Raw genomic sequence first — 26,133 nt, 5'->3', positions numbered from 1 at the left:
GTCGTAGTGTGTGTGTGTGTGTGTGTGTCGTAGTGTGTGTGTGTGTGTCGTAGTGTGTGTGTGTGTGTGTCGTAGTGTGTGTGTGTGTGTGTCGTAGTGTGTGTGTGTGTGTGTGTCGTAGTGTGTGTGTGTGTGTGTGTCGTAGTGTGTGTGTGTGTGTGTGTCGTAGTGTGTCATCACCTGCGTCTCAGGTCCCTGATGTGCACAGTAAGGAAGGGCAGGAAGGAAGAGCCACAGAAGGGACAGGTGGTGTTGAGGTTGGAGTCCTCGGCCGTCCATCCTGCCATGATCTCTTCATCATACACCAGGCAGTCACATGTCTTACAGCGACTGCAGCTGCACATCAACACCTACAGACATACCACACCCAGTTCACTGACTGACCGGTTGATTGATTGCAACTACTGACCTCGGTAGTGTAGTGGTGACGGAGGTGGAAGAGGCTATAACAGGCTATAACAGGCTATAACACTGACCTCAGTTGTGAAGTGGTGACTGGTGGAAGTGGCTATAACAGTCTATAACTGACCTCAGTAGTGTAGTGGTGACTGGTGGAAGAGGCTATAACAGGCTATAACAGTCTATAACAGTCTATAACTCTGATCTCAGTAGTGTAGTGGTGACTGAGGTGGAAGTGGCTATAACAGGCTAAAACAGGCTATAACAGGCTATAACAGGCTATAACACTGACCTCAGTAGTGAAGTGGTGACGGAGGTGGAAGAGGCTATAACAGGCTATAACACTGACCTCAGTAGTGAAGTGGTGACGGAGGTGGACGAGGCTATAACAGGCTATAACACTGACCTCAGTAGTGTAGTGGTGACTGGTGGAAGAGGCTATAACAGGCTATAACAGGCTATAACAGGCTATAACACTGACCTCAGTAGTGAAGTGGTGACGGAGGTGGAAGAGGCTATAACAGGCTATAACACTGACCTCGGTAGTGTAGTGGTGACTGGTGGAAGAGGCTATAACAGGCTATAAAAGGCTATAACAGTCTATAACAGTCTATAACTCTGACCTCGGTAGTGTAGTGGTGACGGAGGTGGAAGCGGGAGGCATCAGGAGAGGAGTCTGGAGTCTGGGGACCTCTAGAGGGAGGAGCCAAACCACCTGGGAATAATAAAACAGGACATACATAGAGTTACCATCAGCCAATCACATTCAGTAACGAAATACATAGAGTTACCATCAGCCAATCACATTCAGTACAGAAATACATGGAGTTACCATCAGCCAATCACATTCAGTAACGAAATACATAGAGTTACCATCAGCCAATCACATTCAGTACAGAAATACATAGAGTTACCATCAGCCAATCACATTCAGTAACGAAATACATAGAGTTACCATCAGCCAATCACATTCAGTACAGAAATACATGGAGTTACCATCAGCCAATCACATTCAGTAACGAAATACATAGAGTTACCATCAGCCAATCACATTCAGTACAGAAATACATGGAGTTACCATCAGCCAATCACATTCAGTAACGAAATACATAGAGTTACCATCAGCCAATCACATTCAGTACAGAAATACATGGAGTTACCATCAGCCAATCACATTCAGTAACGAAATACATAGAGTTACCACCAGCCAATCACATTCAGTACAGAAATACATAGAGTTACCATCAGCCAATCACATTCAGAACAGAAATACACAGAGAAATACACCCAGCCCCAACACTCTACATCACTAAGTCACCCTCCTCTAACCCAGCCTCACCACTAAGTCACCCTCCTCTAACCCAGCCCCACCACTAAGTCACCCTCCTCTAACCCAGCCCCACCACTAAGTCACCCTCCTCTAACCCAGCCCCACCACTAAGTCACCCTCCTCTAACCCAGCCCCACCACTAAGTCACCCTCCTCTAACCCAGCCCCACCACTAAGTCACCCTCCTCTAACCCAGCCCCACCACTAAGTCACCCTCCTCTAACCCAGCCCCACCACTAAGTCACCCTCCTCTAACCCAGCCCCACCACTAAGTCACCCTCCTCTAACCCAGCCCCACCACTAAGTCACCCTCCTCTAACCCAGCCTCACCACTAAGTCACCCTCCTCTAACCCAGCCCCACCACTAAGTCACCCTCCTCTAACCCAGCCCCACCACTAAGTCACCCTCCTCTAACCCAGCCCCACCACTAAGTCACCCTCCTCTAACCCAGCCCCACCACTAAGTCACCCTCCTCTAACCCAGCCCCACCACTAAGTCACCCTCCTCTAACCCAGCCCCACCACTAAGTCACCCTCCTCTAACCCAGCCTCACCACTAAGTCACCCTCCTCTAACCCAGCCCCACCACTAAGTCACCCTCCTCTAACCCAGCCCCACCACTAAGTCACCCTCCTCTAACCCAGCCCCACCACTAAGTCACCCTCCTCTAACCCAGCCCCACCACTAAGTCACCCTCCTCTAACCCAGCCCCACCACTAAGTCACCCTCCTCTAACCCAGCCCCACCACTAAGTCACCCTCCTCTAACCCAGCCCCACCACTAAGTCACCCTCCTCTAACCCAGCCTCACCACTAAGTCACCCTCCTCTAACCCAGCCCCACCACTAAGTCACCCTCCTCTAACCCAGCCCCACCACTAAGTCACCCTCCTCTAACCCAGCCCCACCACTAAGTCACCCTCCTCTAACCCAGCCCCACCACTAAGTCACCCTCCTCTAACCCAGCCCCACCACTAAGTCACCCTCCTCTAACCCAGCCCCAACACTAAGTCACCCTCCTCTAACCCAGCCCCATCACTAAGTCACCCTCCTCTAACCCAGCCCCACCACGAAGTCACCCTCCTCTAACCCAGCCCCACCACTAAGTCACCCTCCTCTAACCCAGCCCCACCACTAAGTCACCCTCCTCTAACCCAGCCCCACCACTAAGTCACCCTCCTCTAACCCAGCCTCACCACTAAGTCACCCTCCTCTAACCCAGCCCCACCACTAAGTCACCCTCCTCTAACCCAGCCCCACCACTAAGTCACCCTCCTCTAACCCAGCCCCACCACTAAGTCACCCTCCTCTAACCCAGCCCCACCACTAAGTCACCCTCCTCTAACCCAGCCCCATCACTAAGTCACCCTCCTCTAACCCAGCCCCACCACTAAGTCATCCTCCTCTTACCCAGCCCCACCACTAAGTCACCCTCCTCTAACCCAGCCCCATCACTAAGTCACCCTCCTCTAACCCAGCCCCATCACTGAGTCACCCTCCTCTAACCCAGCCCCAACACTAAGTCACCCTCCTCTAACCCAGCCCCACCACTAAGTCACCCTCCTCTAACCCAGCAACATCACTAAGTCACCCTCCTCTAACCCAGCCCCACCACTAAGTCACCCTCCTCTAACCCAGCCCCACCACTAAGTCACCCTCCTCTAACCCAGCCCCATCACTAAGTCACCCTCCTCTAACCCAGCCCCATCACTAAGTCACCCTCCTCTAACCCAGCCCCAACACTCTACATCACTAAGTCACCCTCCTCTAACCCAGCCCCATCACTAAGTCACTAAGTCACCCTCCTCTTACCCAGCCCCACCACTAAGTCACTAAGTCACCCTCCTCTTACCCAGCCCCATCACTAAGTCACCCTCCTCTAACCCAGCCCCACCACTAAGTCACCCTCCTCTAACCCAGCCCCACCACTAAGTCACCCTCCTCTAACCCAGCCCCACCACTAAGTCACCCTCCTCTAACCCAGCCCCACCACTAAGTCACCCTCCTCTAACCCAGCCCCACCACTAAGTCACCCTCCTCTAACCCAGCCTCACCACTAAGTCACCCTCCTCTAACCCAGCCCCACCACTAAGTCACCCTCCTCTAACCCAGCCCCACCACTAAGTCACCCTCCTCTAACCCAGCCCCACCACTAAGTCACCCTCCTCTAACCCAGCCCCACCACTAAGTCACCCTCCTCTAACCCAGCCCCATCACTAAGTCACCCTCCTCTAACCCAGCCCCATCACTAAGTCACCCTCCTCTAACCCAGCCCCATCACTGAGTCACCCTCCTCTAACCCAGCCCCAACACTAAGTCACCCTCCTCTAACCCAGCCCCACCACTAAGTCACCCTCCTCTAACCCAGCAACATCACTAAGTCACCCTCCTCTAACCCAGCCCCACCACTAAGTCACCCTCCTCTAACCCAGCCCCACCACTAAGTCACCCTCCTCTAACCCAGCCCCACCACTAAGTCACCCTCCTCTAACCCAGCCCCATCACTAAGTCACCCTCCTCTAACCCAGCCCCATCACTAAGTCACCCTCCTCTAACCCAGCCCCAACACTCTACATCACTAAGTCACCCTCCTCTAACCCAGCCCCATCACTAAGTCACTAAGTCACCCTCCTCTTACCCAGCCCCACCACTAAGTCACTAAGTCACCCTCCTCTTACCCAGCCCCATCACTAAGTCACCCTCCTCTTACCCAGCCCCACCACTAAGTCACCCTCCTCTAACCCAGCCACATCACTAAGTCACCCTCCTCTAACCCAGCCACATCACTAAGTCACCCTCCTCTAACCCAGCCCCATCACTATGTCACCCTCCTCTAACCCAGCCCCATCACTAAGTCACCCTCCTCTTACCCAGCCCCACCACTAAGTCACTAAGTCACCCTCCTCTTACCCAGCCCCATCACTAAGTCACCCTCCTCTTACCCAGCCCCACCACTAAGTCACCCTCCTCTAACCCAGCCACATCACTAAGTCACCCTCCTCTAACCCAGCCACATCACTAAGTCACCCTACTCTAACCCAGCCCCATCACTAAGTCACCCTCCTCTAACCCAGCCCCATCACTAAGTCACCCTCCTCTAACCCAGCCCCATCACTAAGTCATCCTCCTCTTACCCAGCCTCACCACTAAGTCACCCTCCTCTAACCCAGCCCCAACACTAAGTCACCCTCCTCTAACCCAGCCCCATCACTAAGTCACCCTCCTCTAACCCAGCAACATCACTAAGTCACCCTCCTCTAACCCAGCCCCATCACTAAGTCACCCTCCTCTAACCAAGCCCCATCACTAAGTCACCCTCCTCTAACCCAGCCCCATCACTGAGTCACCCTCCTCTAACCCAGCCCCAACACTAAGTCACCCTCCTCTAATCCAGCCCCACCACTAAGTCACCCTCCTCTAACCCAGCAACATCACTAAGTCACCCTCCTCTAACCCAGCCCCACCACTAAGTCACCCTCCTCTAACCCAGCCCCACCACTAAGTCACCCTCCTCTAACCCAGCCCCATCACTAAGTCACCCTCCTCTAACCCAGCCCCATCACTAAGTCACCCTCCTCTAACCCAGCCCCAACACTCTACATCACTAAGTCACCCTCCTCTAACCCAGCCCCATCACTAAGTCACTAAGTCACCCTCCTCTTACCCAGCCCCACCACTAAGTCACTAAGTCACCCTCCTCTTACCCAGCCCCATCACTAAGTCACCCTCCTCTTACCCAGCCCCACCACTAAGTCACCCTCCTCTAACCCAGCCACATCACTAAGTCACCCTCCTCTAACCCAGCCACATCACTAAGTCACCCTCCTCTAACCCAGCCCCATCACTAAGTCACCCTCCTCTAACCCAGCCCCATCACTAAGTCACCCTCCTCTAACACAGCCCCACCACTAAGTCACCCTCCTCTAACCCAGCCCCATCACTAAGTCACCCTCCTCTAAACCAGCCCCATCACTAAGTCACCCTCCTCTAACCCAGCCCCAACACTAAGTCACCCTCCTCTAACCCAGCCCCATCACTAAGTCACCCTCCTCTAACCCAGCCCCAACACTCTACATCACTAAGTCACCCTCCTCTAACCCAGCCCCATCACTAAGTCACCCTCCTCTTACCCAGCCCCACCACTAAGTCACTAAGTCACCCTCCTCTTACCCAGCCCCATCACTAAGTCACCCTCCTCTTACCCAGCCCCATCACTAAGTCACCCTCCTCTAACCCAGCCACATCACTAAGTCACCCTCCTCTAACCCAGCCACATCACTAAGTCACCCTACTCTAACCCAGCCCCATCACTAAGTCACCCTCCTCTAACCCAGCCCCATCACTAAGTCACCCTCCTCTAACCCAGCCCCATCACTAAGTCACCCTCCTCTAACCCAGCCCCATCACTAAGTCACCCTCCTCTTACCCAGCCTCACCACTAAGTCACCCTCCTCTAACCCAGCCCCAACACTAAGTCACCCTCCTCTTACCCAGCCCCAACACTAAGTCACCCTCCTCTAACCCAGCCACATCACTAAGTCACCCTACTCTAACCCAGCCCCATAACTAAGTCACCCTCCTCTAACCCAGCCCCACCACTAAGTCACCCTCCTCTAACCCAGCCCCACCACTAAGTCACCCTCCTCTAACCCAGCCCCATCACTAAGTCACCCTCCTCTAACCCAGCCCCATCACTAAGTCACCCTCCTCTAACCCAGCCCCAACACTAAGTCACCCTCCTCTAACCCAGCCCCATCACTAAGTCACCCTCCTCTAACCCAGCCCCAACACTAAGTCACCCTCCTCTAACCCAGCCCCATCACTAAGTCACCCTCCTCTTACCCAGCCCCATCACTAAGTCACCCTCCTCTAACCCAGCCCCAACACTAAGTCACCCTCCTCTAACCCAGCCCCAACACTAAGTCACCCTCCTCTTACCCAGCCCCAACACTAAGTCACCCTCCTCTAACCCAGCCTCACCACTAAGTCACCCTCCTCTAACCCAGCCCCATCACTAAGTCACCCTCCTCTAACCCAGCCCCAGCCCCATCACTCTAAATCACTAAGTCACCCTCCTCTTACCCAGCCCCATCACTCTAAATCACTAAGTCACCCTCCTCTTACCCAGCCCCATCACTAAGTCACCCTCCTCTTACCCAGCCTCACCACTAAGTCACCCTCCTCTTACCCAGCCTCACCACTAAGTCACCCTCCTCTTACCCAGCCCCAACACTAAGTCACCCTCCTCTAACCCAGCCCCACCACTAAGTCACCCTCCTCTTACCCAGCCCCAACACTAAGTCACCCTCCTCTTACCCAGCCCCAACACTAAGTCACCCTCCTCTAACCCAGCCCCATCACTAAGTCACCCTCCTCTAACCCAGCCCCAACACTAAGTCACCCTCCTCTTACCCCTCACCACTAAGTCACCCTTCTCTTACCTAGCCCCAACACTAAGTCACCCTCCTCTAACCCAGCCCCACCACTAAGTCACCCTCCTCTTACCCAGCCCCAACACTAAGTCACCCTCCTCTTACCCAGCCCCAACACTAAGTCACCCTCCTTTAACCCAGCCCCATCACTAAGTCACCCTCCTCTAACCCAGCCCCAACACTAAGTCACCCTCCTCTAACCCAGCAACATCACTAAGTCACCCTCCTCTAACCCAGCCCCATCACTAAGTCACCCTCCTCTAACCCAGCCCCAACACTCTACATCACTAAGTCACCCTCCTCTAACCCAGCCCCATCACTAAGTCACCCTCCTCTTACCCAGCCCCACCACTAAGTCACTAAGTCACCCTCCTCTTACCCAGCCCCATCACTAAGTCACCCTCCTCTTACCCAGCCCCACCACTAAGTCACCCTCCTCTAACCCAGCCACATCACTACGTCACCCTCCTCTAACCCAGCCACATCACTAAGTCACCCTACTCTAACCCAGCCCCATCACTAAGTCACCCTCCTCTAACCCAGCCCCATCACTAAGTCACCCTCCTCTAACCCAGCCCCATCACTAAGTCACCCTCCTCTAACCCAGCCCCACCACTAAGTCACCCTCCTCTAACCCAGCCCCATCACTAAGTCACCCTCCTCTAACCCAGCCCCATCACTAAGTCACCGTCCTCTTACCCCTCACCACTAAGTCACCCTCCTCTAACCCAGCCCCATCACTAAGTCACCCTCCTCTAACCCAGCCCCAACACTAAGTCACCCTCCTCTAACCCAGCAACATCACTAAGTCACCCTCCTCTAACCCAGCCCCATCACTAAGTCACCCTCCTCTAACCCAGCCCCAACACTCTACATCACTAAGTCACCCTCCTCTAACCCAGCCCCATCACTAAGTCACCCTCCTCTTACCCAGCCCCACCACTAAGTCACTAAGTCACCCTCCTCTTACCCAGCCCCATCACTAAGTCACCCTCCTCTTACCCAGCCCCACCACTAAGTCACCCTCTTCTAACCCAGCCACATCACTAAGTCACCCTCCTCTAACCCAGCCACATCACTAAGTCACCCTACTCTAACCCAGCCCCATCACTAAGTCACCCTCCTCTAACCCAGCCCCATCACTAAGTCACCCTCCTCTAACCCAGCCCCATCACTAAGTCACCCTCCTCTAACCCAGCCCCACCACTAAGTCACCCTCCTCTAACCCAGCCCCATCACTAAGTCACCCTCCTCTAACCCAGCCCCATCACTAAGTCACCCTCCTCTAACCCAGCCCCAACACTAAGTCACCCTCCTCTAACCCAGCAACATCACTAAGTCACCCTCCTCTAACCCAGCCCCATCACTAAGTCACCCTCCTCTAACCCAGCCCCAACACTCTACATCACTAAGTCACCCTCCTCTAACCCAGCCCCATCACTAAGTCACCCTCCTCTTACCCAGCCCCACCACTAAGTCACTAAGTCACCCTCCTCTTACCCAGCCCCATCACTAAGTCACCCTCCTCTTACCCAGCCCCACCACTAAGTCACCCTCCTCTAACCCAGCCACATCACTAAGTCACCCTCCTCTAACCCAGCCACATCACTAAGTCACCCTACTCTAACCCAGCCCCATCACTAAGTCACCCTCCTCTAACCCAGCCCCATCACTAAGTCACCCTCCTCTAACCCAGCCCCATCACTAAGTCACCCTCCTCTAACCCAGCCCCATCACTAAGTCACCCTCCTCTTACCCAGCCTCACCACTAAGTCACCCTCCTCTAACCCAGCCCCAACACTAAGTCACCCTCCTCTTACCCAGCCCCAACACTAAGTCACCCTCCTCTAACCCAGCCACATCACTAAGTCACCCTACTCTAACCCAGCCCCATCACTAAGTCACCCTCCTCTAACCCAGCCCCACCACTAAGTCACCCTCCTCTAACCCAGCCCCACCACTAAGTCACCCTCCTCTAACCCAGCCCCATCACTAAGTCACCCTCCTCTAACCCAGCCCCATCACTAAGTCACCCTCCTCTAACCCAGCCCCAACACTAAGTCACCCTCCTCTAACCCAGCCCCATCACTAAGTCACCCTCCTCTAACCCAGCCCCAACACTAAGTCACCCTCCTCTAACCCAGCCCCATCACTAAGTCACCCTCCTCTTACCCAGCCCCATCACTAAGTCACCCTCCTCTAACCCAGCCCCAACACTAAGTCACCCTCCTCTAACCCAGCCCCAACACTAAGTCACCCTCCTCTTACCCAGCCCCAACACTAAGTCACCCTCCTCTAACCCAGCCTCACCACTAAGTCACCCTCCTCTAACCCAGCCCCATCACTAAGTCACCCTCCTCTAACCCAGCCCCAGCCCCATCACTCTAAATCACTAAGTCACCCTCCTCTTACCCAGCCCCATCACTCTAAATCACTAAGTCACCCTCCTCTTACCCAGCCCCATCACTAAGTCACCCTCCTCTTACCCAGCCTCACCACTAAGTCACCCTCCTCTTACCCAGCCTCACCACTAAGTCACCCTCCTCTTACCCAGCCCCAACACTAAGTCACCCTCCTCTAACCCAGCCCCACCACTAAGTCACCCTCCTCTTACCCAGCCCCAACACTAAGTCACCCTCCTCTTACCCAGCCCCAACACTAAGTCACCCTCCTCTAACCCAGCCCCATCACTAAGTCACCCTCCTCTAACCCAGCCCCAACACTAAGTCACCCTCCTCTTACCCCTCACCACTAAGTCACCCTCCTCTAACCCAGCCCCATCACTAAGTCACCCTCCTCTAACCCAGCCCCAACACTAAGTCACCCTCCTCTAACCCAGCAACATCACTAAGTCACCCTCCTCTAACCCAGCCCCGTCACTAAGTCACCCTCCTCTAACCCAGCCCCAACACTCTACATCACTAAGTCACCCTCCTCTAACCCAGCCCCATCACTAAGTCACCCTCCTCTTACCCAGCCCCACCACTAAGTCACTAAGTCACCCTCCTCTTACCCAGCCCCATCACTAAGTCACCCTCCTCTAACCCAGCCCCACCACTAAGTCACCCTCCTCTAACCCAGCCACATCACTAAGTCACCCTCCTCTAACCCAGCCACATCACTAAGTCACCCTACTCTAACCCAGCCCCATCACTAAGTCACCCTCCTCTAACCCAGCCCCATCACTAAGTCACCCTCCTCTAACCCAGCCCCATCACTAAGTCACCCTCCTCTAACCCAGCCCCATCACTAAGTCACCCTCCTCTTACCCAGCCTCACCACTAAGTCACCCTCCTCTAACCCAGCCCCAACACTAAGTCACCCTCCTCTTACCCAGCCCCAACACTAAGTCACCCTCCTCTAACCCAGCCACATCACTAAGTCACCCTACTCTAACCCAGCCCCATCACTAAGTCACCCTCCTCTAACCCAGCCCCACCACTAAGTCACCCTCCTCTAACCCAGCCCCACCACTAAGTCACCCTCCTCTAACCCAGCCCCATCACTAAGTCACCCTCCTCTAACCCAGCCCCATCACTAAGTCACCCTCCTCTAACCCAGCCCCAACACTAAGTCACCCTCCTCTAACCCAGCCCCATCACTAAGTCACCCTCCTCTAACCCAGCCCCAACACTAAGTCACCCTCCTCTAACCCAGCCCCATCACTAAGTCACCCTCCTCTTACCCAGCCCCATCACTAAGTCACCCTCCTCTAACCCAGCCCCAACACTAAGTCACCCTCCTCTAACCCAGCCCCAACACTAAGTCACCCTCCTCTTACCCAGCCCCAACACTAAGTCACCCTCCTCTAACCCAGCCTCACCACTAAGTCACCCTCCTCTAACCCAGCCCCATCACTAAGTCACCCTCCTCTAACCCAGCCCCAGCCCCATCACTCTAAAGCACTAAGTCACCCTCCTCTTACCCAGCCCCATCACTCTAAATCACTAAGTCACCCTCCTCTTACCCAGCCCCATCACTAAGTCACCCTCCTCTTACCCAGCCTCACCACTAAGTCACCCTCCTCTTACCCAGCCTCACCACTAAGTCACCCTCCTCTTACCCAGCCCCAACACTAAGTCACCCTCCTCTAACCCAGCCCCACCACTAAGTCACCCTCCTCTTACCCAGCCCCAACACTAAGTCACCCTCCTCTTACCCAGCCCCAACACTAAGTCACCCTCCTCTAACCCAGCCCCATCACTAAGTCACCCTCCTCTAACCCAGCCCCAACACTAAGTCACCCTCCTCTTACCCCTCACCACTCAGTCACCCTCCTCTAACCCAGCCTCACCACTAAGTCACCCTCCTCTTACCCAGCCCCATCACTAAGTCACCCTCCTCTTACCCAGGCCCATCACTAAGTCACCCTCCTCTAACCCAGCCCCACCACTAAGTCACTAAGTCACCCTCCTCTAACCCAGCCCCATCACTAAGTCACCCTCCTCTTACCCCTCACCACTAAGTCACCCTCCTCTAACCCAGCCCCAACACTAAGTCACCCTCCTCTAACCCAGCCTCACCACTAAGTCACCCTCCTCTAACCCAGCCTCACCACTAAGTCACCCTCCTCTAACCCAGCCCCATCACTAAGTCACCCTCCTCTAACCCAGCCCCATCACTAAGTCACCCTCCTCTAACCCAGCCCCATCACTAAGTCACCCTCCTCTAACCCAGCCCCATCACTAAGTCACCCTCCTCTAACCCAGCCCCATCACTAAGTCACCCTCCTCTAACCCAGCCCCATCACTGAGTCACCCTCCTCTAACCCAGCCCCATCACTAAGTCACCCTCCTCTAACCCAGCCCCATCACTAAGTCACCCTCCTCTAACCCAGCCCCATCACTAAGTCACCCTCCTCTAACCCAGCCCCATCACTAAGTCACCCTCCTCTAACCCAGCCCCATCACTAAGTCACCCTCCTCTAACCCAGCCCCACCACTAAGTCACCCTCCTCTAACCCAGCCCCATCACTAAGTCACCCTCCTCTAACCCAGCCCCACCACTAAGTCACCCTCCTCTAACCCAGCCCCAACACTAAGTCACCCTCCTCTAACCCAGCCTCACCACTAAGTCACCCTCCTCTAACCCAGCCCCATCACTAAGTCACCCTCCTCTAACCCAGCCCCATCACTAAGTCACCCTCCTCTAACCCAGCCTCACCACTAAGTCACCCTCCTCTAACCCAGCCACATCACTAAGTCACCCTCCTTTTACCCAGCCTCACCACTAAGTCACCCTCCTCTAACCTAGCCCCACCACTAAGTCACCATCCTCTTACCCAGCCCCACCACTAAGTCACCTTCCTCTTACCCAGCCCCATCACTAAGGCACCCTCCTCTAACCCAGCCCCACCACTAAGTCACCCTCCTCTAACCCAGCCCCACCACTAAGTCACCCTCCTCTAACCCAGCCCCACCACTAAGTCACCCTCCTCTTACCCAGCCTCATCACTAAGTCACCCTCCTCTAACCCAGCAACATCACTAAGTCACCCTCCTCTAACCCAGCCCCATCAATAAGTCACCCTCCTCTAACCCAGCCCCACCACTAAGTCACCCTCCTCTTACCCAGCCCCACCACTAAGTCACCCTCCTCTTACCCAGCCCCACCACTAAGTCACCCTCCTCTAACCCAGCCCCATCACTAAGTCACCCTCCTCTAACCCAGCCCCATCACTAAGTCACCCTCCTCTAACCCAGCCCCACCACTAAGTCACCCTCCTCTAACCCAGCCCCATCACTAAGTCACCCTCCTCTAACCCAGCCACATCACTAAGTCATCCTCCTCTAACCCAGCCCCATCACTAAGTCATCCTCCTCTAACCCAGCCCCAACACTAAGTCACCCTCCTCTAACCCAGCCCCACCACTAAGTCACACTCCTCTAACCCAGCCCCAACACTAAGTCACCCTCCTCTAACCCAGCCCCATCACTAAGTCACCCTCCTCTAACCCAGCCCCACCACTAAGTCACCCTCCTCTAACCCAGCCCCATCACTAAGTCACACTCCTCTTATTGACTTACTACATTTAGATCACAAATAGCTATTCTGCTGCGTAACCAGTGAAGAACTGCAAGAAGTTGAAATGGTTTACTGGCACGACTCTACAAAACATTAAACACTCAAAAGTTTCATAATTCAATTCCTTCCTTTACTGTAAAAAGATTATTGTCAGAGTGCAGTATAACTGCAGTACACTGTAGTGTAAATGTACTTAGAATGCATTATAACTGCAGTACACTGTAGTATAACTGCAGTATTCTGTAGTATAACTGCAGTATTCTGTAGTATAACTGCAGTATTCTGTAGTATAACTGCAGTATTCTGTAGTATAACTGCAGTATTCTGTAGTATAACTGCAGTATTCTTCAACGACTTCGTAATTTTTTTATTCTGCAATTACTACGTCCAAAATATCACAGCCAACTGCAGTTTCAAAACTGCAATCATTTTATTTTTGTTATTTCTTGTATTTTAACCCCCTTTTTCAATTATGACCTTGTCTCATCGCTGCAACTCCCCAACGGGCTCGGGAGAGGCGAAGGTCGAGTCATATGTCCTCCAAAACATGACCCGCCAAACCGTTGGTTCTTAACACCCACCTGCTTAACCCGGGAAGCCAACCGCAACTAGAAACTAGCACCTAGCAAATTAGCAACTAGCAACTAGCAAACTAGCAACTAGCAAACTAGCACCTAGCAACTAGCAACTAGCAAACTAGCAACTAGCAAACTAGCAACTAGCAAACTAGCAAATTAGCAACTAGCAACTAGCAAACTAGCAACTAGCAAACTAGCAACTAGAAAACTAGCAACTAGCAAACTAGCAAACTAGCACCTAGCAATTAGCAACTAGAAACTAGCAACTAGCAAACTAGCAACTAGCAAACTAGCAACTAGCAACTAGTAACTAGAAAACTAGCAACTAGCAATTAGCAACTAGCAACTAGCAATTACCAACTAGAAACTAGCAACTAGCAAACTAGCAACTAGCAAACTAGCAACTAGCAACTAGTAACTAGCAAACTAGCAAACTAGCAAACTAGCAACTAGTAACTAGCAAACTAGCAAACTAGCAACTAGCAAACTAGCAAACTAAGACAGAGTGAGAATGAGGAGGGACTACTTTACGTACTAGAGAAGGAGTTGTGGCGGAACACCTTGCAGGGCGAGGTGGGGCTCTGAGAGACGAGGCGTCCCCTGGCTGGGCTCCTCCTCAGGCACGTGACGCTGTCGTGCTGGGGGGAGGCGTAGGAGGAGGTGAAACCTTCAGGGTCCAGGACAGAGCCTTCTTCCAACAGAGAGGTGCATTCTGGGTCCACTGAGGTCATTGATGACACGCTGATCTGGTCACAGTTCACATCCTGTGGGAGAAGAGTGTTACTTTTGGATCCCGGACAATGTCTTCCATTAGACGGATGGTTTGTAACATACCTGTGAGAGTGATGTCTGTGATGACAGGCGAGAGTAGAGCCTGCTAGCCTTCTCAGCCACCCCTTTCCCTGCCGACAGGAAGCTGCTCTTAAACATGTCCAGACTAAGAGTTGGTGTGAGGAGGGAGTCCATGGAGAAAGTTGAGGAAGGAGTAGGGGAGGAGGGGGAGACCAACGAGGAGGGACGGAGACGTTCTTTGGGCCTGGAGAGGGGGAGTTGTGAGTTGGCACGAAGCAAGGGAGGAAGGGGTCGAGGGGAGGTACATGGGGAGTAGGTCAGGCTGAGGGGCCGAGGTCGATGGGATGAGTGTTTAGATGGGGTGGAGGTGGCGTGGAGTAACGGGCTGGATGGGTTCTGAAGGTCCATGCTGGCCGTCCTGCTGCTCAGAGGGCTCAGAACCTTCATGTACATCTCTATCTCTTCTGCCAGGTCTCGGCGGGCTGCGTGGGTACTGCTACTGTCCACATCACCCTCCGTCTCTGTGTCCGTCTCAGTCTCAGCTGCTATAATGGACAGAGGGTCAAAGCCAGTCTCAACGATACCTGTCCTCTTGATGGCTCTGTCCACGGTTTCACCGCTGTTTTTTACACTGCTCTGTTTGGAGACACTGCAATCTGAAGCCTCGGTCCCATCTCCACTAACACTGCAATCTGCAGCCTCGGTCCCATCTCCACTAACACTGCAATCTGCAGCCTCGGTCCCATCTCCACTAACACTGTAATCTGCAGCCTCGGTCCCATCTCCACTAACACTGTAATCTGCAGCCTCGGTCCCATCTCCACTAACACTGCAATCTGCAGCCTCGGTCCCATCTCCACTAACACTGCAGGTTGCAGGCCTTTCAGTGTCTCCACCACTGCAGCTCACAATCCTCCTTCCCACCTCCATGGCAGGTGTATGTCTGTTCTTACTACCTTCTATCTCCTCCCTCTCTCCTCCATCCAATCTCTCCTGGTTCTGGGTAGGATCAGCCTGACTGGCTTCAGCTTTCCCAGGTTTGCAGTTCGGAGGCGGCGGCCGTTTTGGAGCAGGGCCCCGGACCTGCATGGTGTTGGAGGTGAAGTTAAGTGTGATGGTCCTGAGAGTCCTCTGTCCTCCGGTCAGATCCAGGGAATTGGGCCTCAGTCTTCGGTTCTTTGGTCTGTTGGAGTCACCGGGTGTGGTAATGTGGTCCTGTCTTCTCAGAGGACCTAAAAGACATAACAGTTGACATAACGTTTATTAAAAGCCCTCGGGGATGCCCAGACGTAATGAAATAAAAACTGAACTAGCTGATTGAAGTAGTCAAAGGGGTTGGGGATGAGATGACGTGGATCCATGTTGACTCCGATACATTTACTACATTTATTATGAGTCATACTCCGCCTCCTTCCCCGTGGCTCAGTTGGTAGAGCATGGTGTTTGCAACGCCAGCATGGTGTGTGCAACGCTAGGGTTGTGGGTTCGATTCCCACGGGGGGCCGGTACAAAAAATACATAAAAATTACGAAATGTATGCATTCACTACTGTAAAGTTGCTCTGGATAAGAGCATCTGCTAAATGACTAAAATGTAAAATGTAATTAACATGCCACCTGTCTAGTCAACTCTTTTTGTAAGAAGTGTTGACATGCTGAATGTACTGAGGTGTCTGTTTAAACTACTGGCACACAGCTCAGACACCCATCCATACCCCACAAGACATGCCACCAGAGGTCTGTTTAAACTACTGGCACACAGCTCAGACACCCATCCATACCCCACAAGACATGCCACCAGAGGTCTGTTTAAACTACTGGCACACAGCTCAGACACCCATCCATACCCCACAAGACATGCCACCAGAGGTCTGTTTAAACTGACTGGCACACAGCTCAGACACCCATCCATACCCCACAAGACATGCCACCAGAGGTCTGTTTAAACTACTGGCACACAGCTCAGACACCCATACATACCCCACAAGACATGCCACCAGAGGTCTGTTTAAACTACTGGCACACAGCTCAGACACCCATACATACCCCACAAGACATGCCACCAGAGGTCTGTTTAAACTACTGGCACACAGCTCAGACACCCATCCATACCCCACAAGACATGCCACCAGAGGTCTGTTTAAACTACTGGCACACAGCTCAGACACCCATCCATACCCCACAAGACATGCCACCAGAGGTCTGTTTAAACTACTGGCACACAGCTCAGACACCCATACATACCCCACAAGACATGCCACCAGAGGTCTGTTTAAACTACTGGCACACAGCTCAGACACCCATACATACCCCACAAGACATGCCACCAGAGGTCTGTTTAAACTGACTGGCACACAGCTCAGACACCCATCCATACCCCACAAGACATGCCACCAGAGGTCTGTTTAAACTACTGGCACACAGCTCAGACACCCATCCATACCCCACAAGACATGCCACCAGAGGTCTGTTTAAACTGACTGGCACACAGCTCAGACACCCATCCATACCCCACAAGACATGCCACCAGAGGTCTGTTTAAACTACTGGCACACAGCTCAGACACCCATCCATACCCCACAAGACATGCCACCAGAGGTCTGTTTAAACTACTGGCACACAGCTCAGACACCCATACATACCCCACAAGACATGCCACCAGAGGTCTGTTTAAACTGACTGGCACACAGCTCAGACACCCATACATACCCCACAAGACATGCCACCAGAGGTCTGTTTAAACTGACTGGCACACAGCTCAGACACCCATCCATACCCCACAAGACATGCCACCAGAGGTCTGTTTAAACTGACTGGCACACAGCTCAGACACCCATCCATACCCCACAAGACATGCCACCAGAGGTCTGTTTAAACTACTGGCACACAGCTCAGACACCCATCCATACCCCACAAGACATGCCACCAGAGGTCTGTTTAAACTACTGGCACACAGCTCAGACACCCATCCATACCCCACAAGACATGCCACCAGAGGTCTGTTTAAACTGACTGGCACACAGCTCAGACACCCATCCATACCCCACAAGACATGCCACCAGAGGTCTGTTTAAACTGACTGGCACACAGCTCAGACACCCATCCATACCCCACAAGACATGCCACCAGAGGTCTGTTTAAACTGACTGGCACACAGCTCAGACACCCATACATACCCCACAAGACATGCCACCAGAGGTCTGTTTAAACTACTGGCACACAGCTCAGACACCCATCCATACCCCACAAGACATGCCACCAGAGGTCTGTTTAAACTGACTGGCACACAGCTCAGACACCCATCCATACCCCACAAGACATGCCACCAGAGGTCTGTTTAAACTGACTGGCACACAGCTCAGACACCCATCCATACCCCACAAGACATGCCACCAGAGGTCTCTTCACAGTCCCCAAGTCCAGAACAGACTATGGGAGGAGCACAGTACTACATAGAGCCAAGACTACATGGAACTCTATTCCACATCAGGTAACTGATGCAGCAGTAGAATCAGATTTAAAAATACACACACACACACTCTACACACACGTGGGTGTTGTATTGTAGATATGTGGTAGTAGAGGTCTGAGGTAACACACTTAATGTTTTGTGAAAAGTGTTATTATATTTGTAATTGTGAAATATATAACTGCCTTAATGTTGCTGGACCCCAGGAAGAGTAGCTGCTGCCTTGACAGGAACTAATGGGGATCCATAATAAACCACAGAATGAGTAGCTGCTGCCTTGGCAGGAACTAATGGGGATCCATAATAAACCCCAGGAAGAGTAGCTGCTGCCTTGGCAGGAACTAATGGGGATCCATAATAAACCCCAGGAAGAGTAGCTGCTGCCTTGGCAGGAACTAATGGGGATCCATAATAAACCCCAGGAAGAGTAGCTGCTGCCTTGGCAGGAACTAATGAGGTTCCATAATAAACCCCAGGAAGAGTAGCTGCTGCCTTGGCAGGAACTAATGGGGATCCATAATAAACCCCAGGAAGAGTAGCTGCTGCCTTGGCAGGAACTAATGGGGATCCATAATAAACCCCAGGAAGAGTAGCTGCTGCCTTGGCAGGAACTAATGGGGATCCATAATAAACCCCAGGAAGAGTAGCTGCTGCCTTGACAGGAACTAATGGGGATCCATAATAAACCCCAGGAAGAGTAGCTGCTGCCTTGGCAGGAACTAATGGAGATCCATAATAAACCCCAGGAAGAGTAGCTGCTGCCTCAACAGGAACTAAGGGGGATCCATAATAAACCCCAGGAAGAGTAGCTGCTGCCTCAACAGGAACTAATGGGGATCCATAATAAACCCCAGGAAGAGTAGCTGCTGCCTCAACAGGAACTAATGGGGATCCATAATAAACCCCAGGAAGAGTAGCTGCTGCCTCAACAGGAACTAATGGGGATCCATAATAAACCCCAGGAAGAGTAGCTGCTGCCTCAACAGGAACTAAGGGGGATCCATAATAAACCCCAGGAAGAGTAGCTGCTGCCTCAACTGGAACTAATGGGGATCCATAATAAACCCCAGGAAGAGTAGCTGCTGCCTCAACAGGAACTAACGGGGATCCATAATAAACCCCAGGAAGAGTAGCTGCTGCCTTGGCAGGAACTAATGGGGATCCACAATAAACCCCAGGAAGAGTAGCTGCTGCCTTGGCAGGAACTAATGGGGATCCATAATAAACCCCAGGAAGAGTAGCTGCTGCCTTGGCAGGAACTAACGGGGATCCATAATAAACCCCAGGAAGAGTAGCTGCTGCCTTGGCAGGAACTAATGGGGATCCATAATAAACCCCATGAAGAGTAGCTGCTGCCTTGGCAGGAACTAATGGGGATCCATAATAAACCCCAGGAAGAGTAGCTGCTGCCTTGGCAACAGGAACTAATGGGGATCCCTAATACAATCTAAAAGTCATCACCAAGCCTTTGACTACCGGATCAGGTGTGTTAATTCAAACATTGTTTTTTGTGGAAAGTCCCGAGGAGAAGTTTAAACATGAAGTTAGTGTTTGGAATATCAATCATATAAACTAGAAATAATAGTGGTCCCTCTCAAGAGGAGATAAGATATCTCTGTAAATAAAAAAAAATAAAAAAATCTCTGAACGTTACACTTCAAACTCAATAACAACACACACACACACACAAAATAAATCGTCAAACAGATTGAAAAACCAACAACAGAACAGAACAGAGATCAGGAAATTGTTCTACACTTGTAATCAAATATAAGATCATCCCAGTTACATAACGCACATCCAATCATACAGTTGATTATCTATCTTGTAGCCATCTAAATATAACAGCATATAGACAGAGAGGATGTGTTGAAGACAAGATATTCTCCTTCCACCCACACACTGTGCTGTGATATAACATCCAGGGCAGAGGATTCATTTCACTCTGTTCCTTCAATCCTGCCCTTTAGAGACCAGAAAGGAGTTTTTACATCAGTCAGTTTAGTCAGATTAGGAGAATAAAATGCAATATAAAATGTAACACAATTTCGATATAATTAGTAAAAAGGTAATTATTTTGAGCTGTTTTTTTTTTGTTGTTTTGTTGGGACGATCATCCCACTACTGCTGGGTAATATGAGACAATTCCATTTCAATTCAGTCAATTCAGAAAGTACACTGAAAATTGCAATTTATCTTCAATGTTTTCCAATGAGGAAAATGTGGAATTTGGTTTACTTTCTGAATTGAAATGGTATTGACCCCAACCCTGGTATGGACTATTCAGTAGTCTTGAGTAACAGACATGTTTAAACTTACAAGACTCCCTCTCTGACTTCTCCTGCGCTAGTGGTGTTCTGTCGCTGTCCCTTCCCATCATCCTCTCTTCCTCCTTGGATAGAGAGTCATAGCCTTGGTCTGATTGGCCACCTGAAACAGACAGACAGACAGACAGACAGACAGACACTGAGTGTACAAAACATTAAGAACACCTTTCCTAATATTGAGTTGCATCGAGGCATGGACTCTACAAGGTGTCGAAAGCGTTCCACAGGGATGCTGGGGACCATGTTGACTCCAATGCTTCCCACAGTTGTGTCAAGTTGGCTGGATGTCCTTTGGGTTGTGGACCGTTCTTGATAAACAGAGGAAACTGTTCACAAACCGGTGCGCCTGGCACCTACTACTATACCTCCCCGTTCAAAGGCACTTAAATCTTTTGTCTTGCCCATTCACCCTCTGAATGGCAGACAAACACAATCCATGTCTCGATTGTATCGAGGCTTAAAATCTTTCAAATTGTTGGCCTGTTGCGTTTATATTTTTGTTCGGTGTAGCAGAGGAGTTATTGGATAACACCTCCTTTCTCAGAAGGGGACAGAAGGGGACACAGGGAGGACAGGAGGGGAGAGAGGGAGGGAGGGAGGACAGGAGGGGAGAGAGGGAGGACAGGAGGGGAGAGAGGGAGGACAGGAGGGGAGAGAGGAAAGACAGGAGGGGAGAGAGGGAGGACAGGAGGGGAGAGAGGAAAGACAGGAGGGGAGAGAGGGAGGACAGGAGGGGAGAGAGGGAGGGAGGGAGGACAGGAGGGGAGAGAGGGAGGACAGGAGGGGAGAGAGGGAGGACAGGAGGGGAGAGAGGGAGGGAGGACAGGAGGGGAGAGAGGAAGGACAGGAGGACAGGAGGGGAGAGAGGGAGGACAGGAGGGGAGAGAGGAAGGACAGGAGTACAGGAGGGGAGAGAGGGAGGACAGGAGGGAATAGAGGGAGGACAGGAGGGGAGAGAGGAAGGACAGGAGGGGAGAGAGGGAGGACAGGAGGGGAGAGAGGGAGGACAGGAGGGGAGAGAGGGAGGGAGGACAGGAGGGGAGAGAGGGAGGACAGGAGGGGAGAGAGGGAGGACAGGAGGGGAGAGAGGGAGGACAGGAGGGGAGAGAGGGAGGACAGGAGGGGAGAGAGGGAGGACAGGAGGGGAGAGAGGAAGGGAGGGAGGACAGGAGGGGAGAGAGGGAGGACAGGAGGGGAGAGAGGGAGGACAGGAGGGGAGAGAGGAAAGACAGGAGGGGAGAGAGGGAGGACAGGAGGGGAGAGAGGAAAGACAGGAGGGGAGAGAGGGAGGACAGGAGGGGAGAGAGGGAGGGAGGGAGGACAGGAGGGGAGAGAGGGAGGACAGGAGGGGAGAGAGGGAGGACAGGAGGGGAGAGAGGGAGGGAGGACAGGAGGGGAGAGAGGAAGGACAGGAGGACAGGAGGGGAGAGAGGGAGGACAGGAGGGGAGAGAGGAAGGACAGGAGTACAGGAGGGGAGAGAGGGAGGACAGGAGGGGAGAGAGGAAGGACAGGAGGGGAGAGAGGGAGGACAGGAGGGGAGAGAGGGAGGACAGGAGGGGAGAGAGGAAGGACAGGAGGGGAGAGAGGAAGGACAGGAGGGGAGAGAGGGAGGACAGGAGGGGAGAGAGGGAGGACAGGAGGGGAGAGAGGGAGGGAGGACAGGAGGGGAGAGAGGGAGGACAGGAGGGGAGAGAGGGAGGACAGGAGGGGAGAGAGGGAGGACAGGAGGGAATAGAGGGAGGACAGGAGAGGAGAGAGGAAGGACAGGAGGGGAGAGAGGGAGGACAGGAGGGGAGAGAGGGAGGACAGGAGGGGAGAGAGGGAGGACAGGAGGGGAGAGAGGGAGGACAGGAGGGGAGAGACGGAGGACAGGAGGGGAGAGAGGGAGGACAGGAGGGGAGAGAGGGAGAGAGGGAGGGGAGAGAGGGAGGACAGGAGGGGAGAGAGGGAGGACAGGAGGGGAGAGAGGGAGGACAGGAGGGGAGAGAGGGAGGACAGGAGGGGAGAGAGGGAGGACAGGAGGGGAGAGAGGAAGGACAGGAGGGGAGAGAGGGAGGACAGGAGGGGAGAGAGGGAGGACAGGAGGGGAGAGAGGGAGGACAGGAGGGGGGAGAGGGAGGACAGGAGGGGAGAGAGGGAGAGAGGGAGGACAGGAGGGGAGAGAGGGAGGACAGGAGGGGGGAGAGGGATGAAAGGAGAGGAGGGGAGAGAGGGAGGACAGGAGGGGAGAGAGGGAGGACAGGAGGGGAGAGAGGGAGGACAGGAGGGAATAGAGGGAGGACAGGAGGGGAGAGAGGGATGACAGGAGGGGGGAGAGGGAGGACAGGAGGGGAGAGAGGGAGGACAGGAGGGGAGAGAGGGAGGACAGGAGGGGGGAGAGGGATGAAAGGAGAGGAGGGGTAACATTTTTAAGTACCTGTGCTTGATCCATCATCGCTGGAGTCCATCTTAGTGAAGTCTGTATCGATTGAGACCCGCTCAACTGAGTCGTTAGTACTGTCTTCACTACCATGACTGACTGTGTCCAGATCACTGTAGTCTGTAGAGAGAGAACAGAGAGATGAGAGTGTGAGTTTTAGGATTGTTTGGCTATTACGGAGGGAGTAGAGCCTCTTCCCCCAGGACCAGACTCTGTGTCTGGGCTAAGAGGGAGGGAGTAGAGCCTCTTCCCCCAGGACCAGACTCTGTGTCTGGGCTAAGAGGGAGGGAGGAGAGCCTCTTCCCCCAGGACCAGACTCTGTGTCTGGGCTAAGAGGGAGGGAGTAGAGCCTCTTCCCCCAGGACCAGACTCTGTGTCTGGGCTAAGAGGGAGGGAGTAGAGCCTCTTCCCCCAGGACCAGACTCTGTGTCTGGGCTAAGAGGGAGGGAGTAGAGCCTCTTCCCCCAGGACCAGACTCTGTGTCTGGGCTAAGAGGGAGGGAGTAGAGCCTCTTCCCCCAGGACCAGGCTCTGTGTCTGGGTTATTACAGAGGGAGGAGACCAGCCTTTTAAAGCACTTCATGGCAACAGACAAGACGTGAGCGTCATGAACAACTGGAGCTCTCATGCCTGTTTAGGTGTTGCTTGCCTCGAAGCACGCATAGAAGTCATTTAGCTTGTCTGGTAGGCTTGTGTCACTGGGCAACTCGTGGCTGGGCTTCCCTTTGTAGTCTGTAATAGTTTGCAAGCCCTGCCACATCTGATGAGCGTCGGAGCCGGTGTAGTACGATTCGATCTTAGTTCTGTATTGACGCTTTGCCTGTTTGATGGTTCGTCGGAGGGCATAGTGGAATTTCTTATAAGCTTCTGGGTTAGAGTCCCGCTCCTTGAAAGCGGCAGCTCTACCCTTTAGCTCAATGTTGCCTGTAATCCATGGTTTCTGGTTGGGATATGTACGTACGGTTACTATGGGGGCAACGTCATCGATGACCCTTATTGATGAAGCCAGTGACTGATGTGGTGTACTCCTCAATGCCATGGGATGAGTCCCGGAACATATTCCAGTCTGTGCTAGCAAAACAGTCCTGATCAGTGCATTCTGATAGTATTCAGAGCACTTGACTTTTTCCACATTTTGTTACGTTCAGCTGTATTCTAAAATTGATTAAATTCATATAAAATCCTCAGCAATCTACACACAATACCCCATAATGACAAAGCGAAAAACAGATGTATAGTTGTTTTTGCAAATGTATAAAAATTTTTTTAAAACAAACACATTGTTTACATCAGTATTCAGACCCTTTGCTATGAGACTCGAAATTGAGCTCAGGTGCATCCTGTTTCCATTGATCATCCTTGAGATGTTTCTACAACTTGATTGGAGTCCACCTGTGGTAAATTCAATTGATTGGACATGATTTGGAAAGGCACACACCTGTCTATATAAGGTCTCACAGTTGACAGTTCATGTCAGAGCAAAAACCAAGCCATGAGGTCGAAGGAATTGTCCGTAGAGCTCCATGACAGGATTGTGTCGAGGCACAGATCTGGGGAAGGGTACCAAAACATTTCTGCAGCATTGAAGGTCCCCAAGAACACAGTGGCCTCCATCATTCTTAAATGGAAGAAGTTTGGAACCACCAAGACTCTTCCTAGAGCTGGCCGCCCGGCTAAACTGAGCAATCAGGGGAGAAGGGCCTTGGTCAGGGAGGTGACCAAGAACCCGATGGTCACTCTGACAGAGCTCCAGAGTTCCTCTGTGGAGAACATATGTGACATGCTGGTAGAAATAAGGTAAAACGGATTTAAGTTTCCCTGCATTAAAGTCCCCGGCCACTAGGAGCACCGCTTCTGGATGAGGATTTTCTTGTTTGGCCTTATACAGCTGGTTGAGTGCCGTCTTAGTGCCAGCATCGGTTTGTGGTGGTAAATAGACGACTACGAAAAATGATATGAAAACTCTCCTGGTAGATAGTGTGGTCTACAGCTGATCATGAGGTACTCTACCTCTTGGTGGGTAGTGTGGTCTACAGCTTATCATGAGGTACTCTACCTCTTGGTAGATAGTGTGGTCTACAGCTTATCATGAGATACTCTACCTCTTGGTGGGTAGTGTGGTCTACAGCTTATCATGAGGTAGTCTACCTCTTGGTAGATAGTGTGGTCTACAGCTTATCATGAGATACTCTACCTCTTGGTAGATAGTGTGGTCTACAGCTTATCATGAGGTACTCTACCTCTTGGTAGATAGTGTGGTCTACAGCTTATCATGAGGTACTCTACCTCTTGGTAGATAGTGTGGTCTACAGCTTATCATGAGGTACTCTACCTCTTGGTAGATAGTGTGGTCTACAGCTTATCATGAGGTACTCTACCTCTTGGTAGATAGTGTGGTCTACAGCTTATCATGAGGTACTCGACCTCTTGGTAGATAGTGTGGTCTACAGCTTATTCTTTAATACTAGACATCGTGCACCAGCTGTTATTGACAAATATACACAGACCGCAACCCCTCGTCTTACCGGAGGCAGCTGTTCTGTCCTGCAGACGCACGGAAAAACCAGCCAACTGTATATTATACTGTATATTGTCCAGCCACAACTCGGTGAAACATAAGATATTACAGTTTGTCCCGTTGGTAGAATTGATCGTCTTGATCGTAGCTCATCCAGTTTATTCTCCAGTGATTGCACGTCGGCCAATAGGACGGATGGTAGAGGCGGGCACCCGGACCTGCCTCCCCTGTATCGGCGTCTCCTCTTCACGCGAATGACGACGATTTAGACCTTGTCGGCTATCTGGAGTAAATCCTTTGCGTCTGCCTCGAAATCTTCGTCCGGTACGAGGTGATTAATCGCTGTTCTGATATCCAGAAGATCTATTTGGTCATAAGAGACGGTGGCAGAAACATTACGTACAAAATAAGCGCGAAAAAACACACAAAATAGCACAACTGGTTAGGAACCCGTGAAACGGCAGCCATCTCCTCCGGCGCTCAGTTGCCTCAGGACTGTGTGAATTCATTTTTTAAATGTAACCTTTATTTAACTAGGCAAGTCAGTTAAGAACAAATTCCTATTTACAATGACGGCCCACCAGAAGGCAAAAGGCCTCCTGCGGGGACGGGGGGGCCTGGGATTAAACATAACCCCGGCCAAACCCGGACGACGCTGGGCCAATTGTGCGACGCCCTATGGGATTCCCAATCACAGCCGGTTGTGATACAGCCTGTAATCGAACCAGGGACTGTAGCATTGAGAGACAACACAGCGGTGTTCCTGGAGAGGGAGACGGATTTACCTGATAGCTGTGTGTCTCTGCTCTGGGTTTGGTTCTGCACCATCTGTTTCCGTCCCAGCTGTTTG

At 52.3% G+C, this 26,133-nt stretch overlaps 1 protein-coding gene across 1 annotated transcript in view; it reads right to left on the bottom strand.

Annotated features, from left to right (window-relative positions):
* Positions 1-26,133, bottom strand: part of dennd4a (DENN/MADD domain containing 4A) — a 136,115-nt gene that overhangs the window by 25,969 nt on the left and 84,013 nt on the right. Inside the window, exons 19-25 of the mRNA XM_082968222.1 lie at positions 26,069-26,133; positions 22,764-22,886; positions 20,339-20,449; positions 14,594-15,783; positions 14,295-14,523; positions 1,023-1,114; positions 181-350 (exon numbers count right to left, since the gene is read on the bottom strand). The exon at positions 26,069-26,133 is cut by the window's right edge and continues 92 nt beyond it. Coding sequence (XP_082824348.1) covers positions 181-350; positions 1,023-1,114; positions 14,295-14,523; positions 14,594-15,783; positions 20,339-20,449; positions 22,764-22,886; positions 26,069-26,133 — 1,980 coding nt within the window. The remainder of the gene's footprint in view (positions 1-180; positions 351-1,022; positions 1,115-14,294; positions 14,524-14,593; positions 15,784-20,338; positions 20,450-22,763; positions 22,887-26,068) is intronic.

This window comes from Salmo salar, chromosome 23 (assembly GCF_965601325.2).
Source record: "Salmo salar chromosome 23, fSalSal1, whole genome shotgun sequence".
Lineage (NCBI taxonomy): Eukaryota > Metazoa > Chordata > Actinopteri > Salmoniformes > Salmonidae > Salmo > Salmo salar.
The sequence above is the reverse complement of the archived record's forward strand: the minus strand, read 5'-3'. Positions and strand labels throughout refer to the sequence as shown.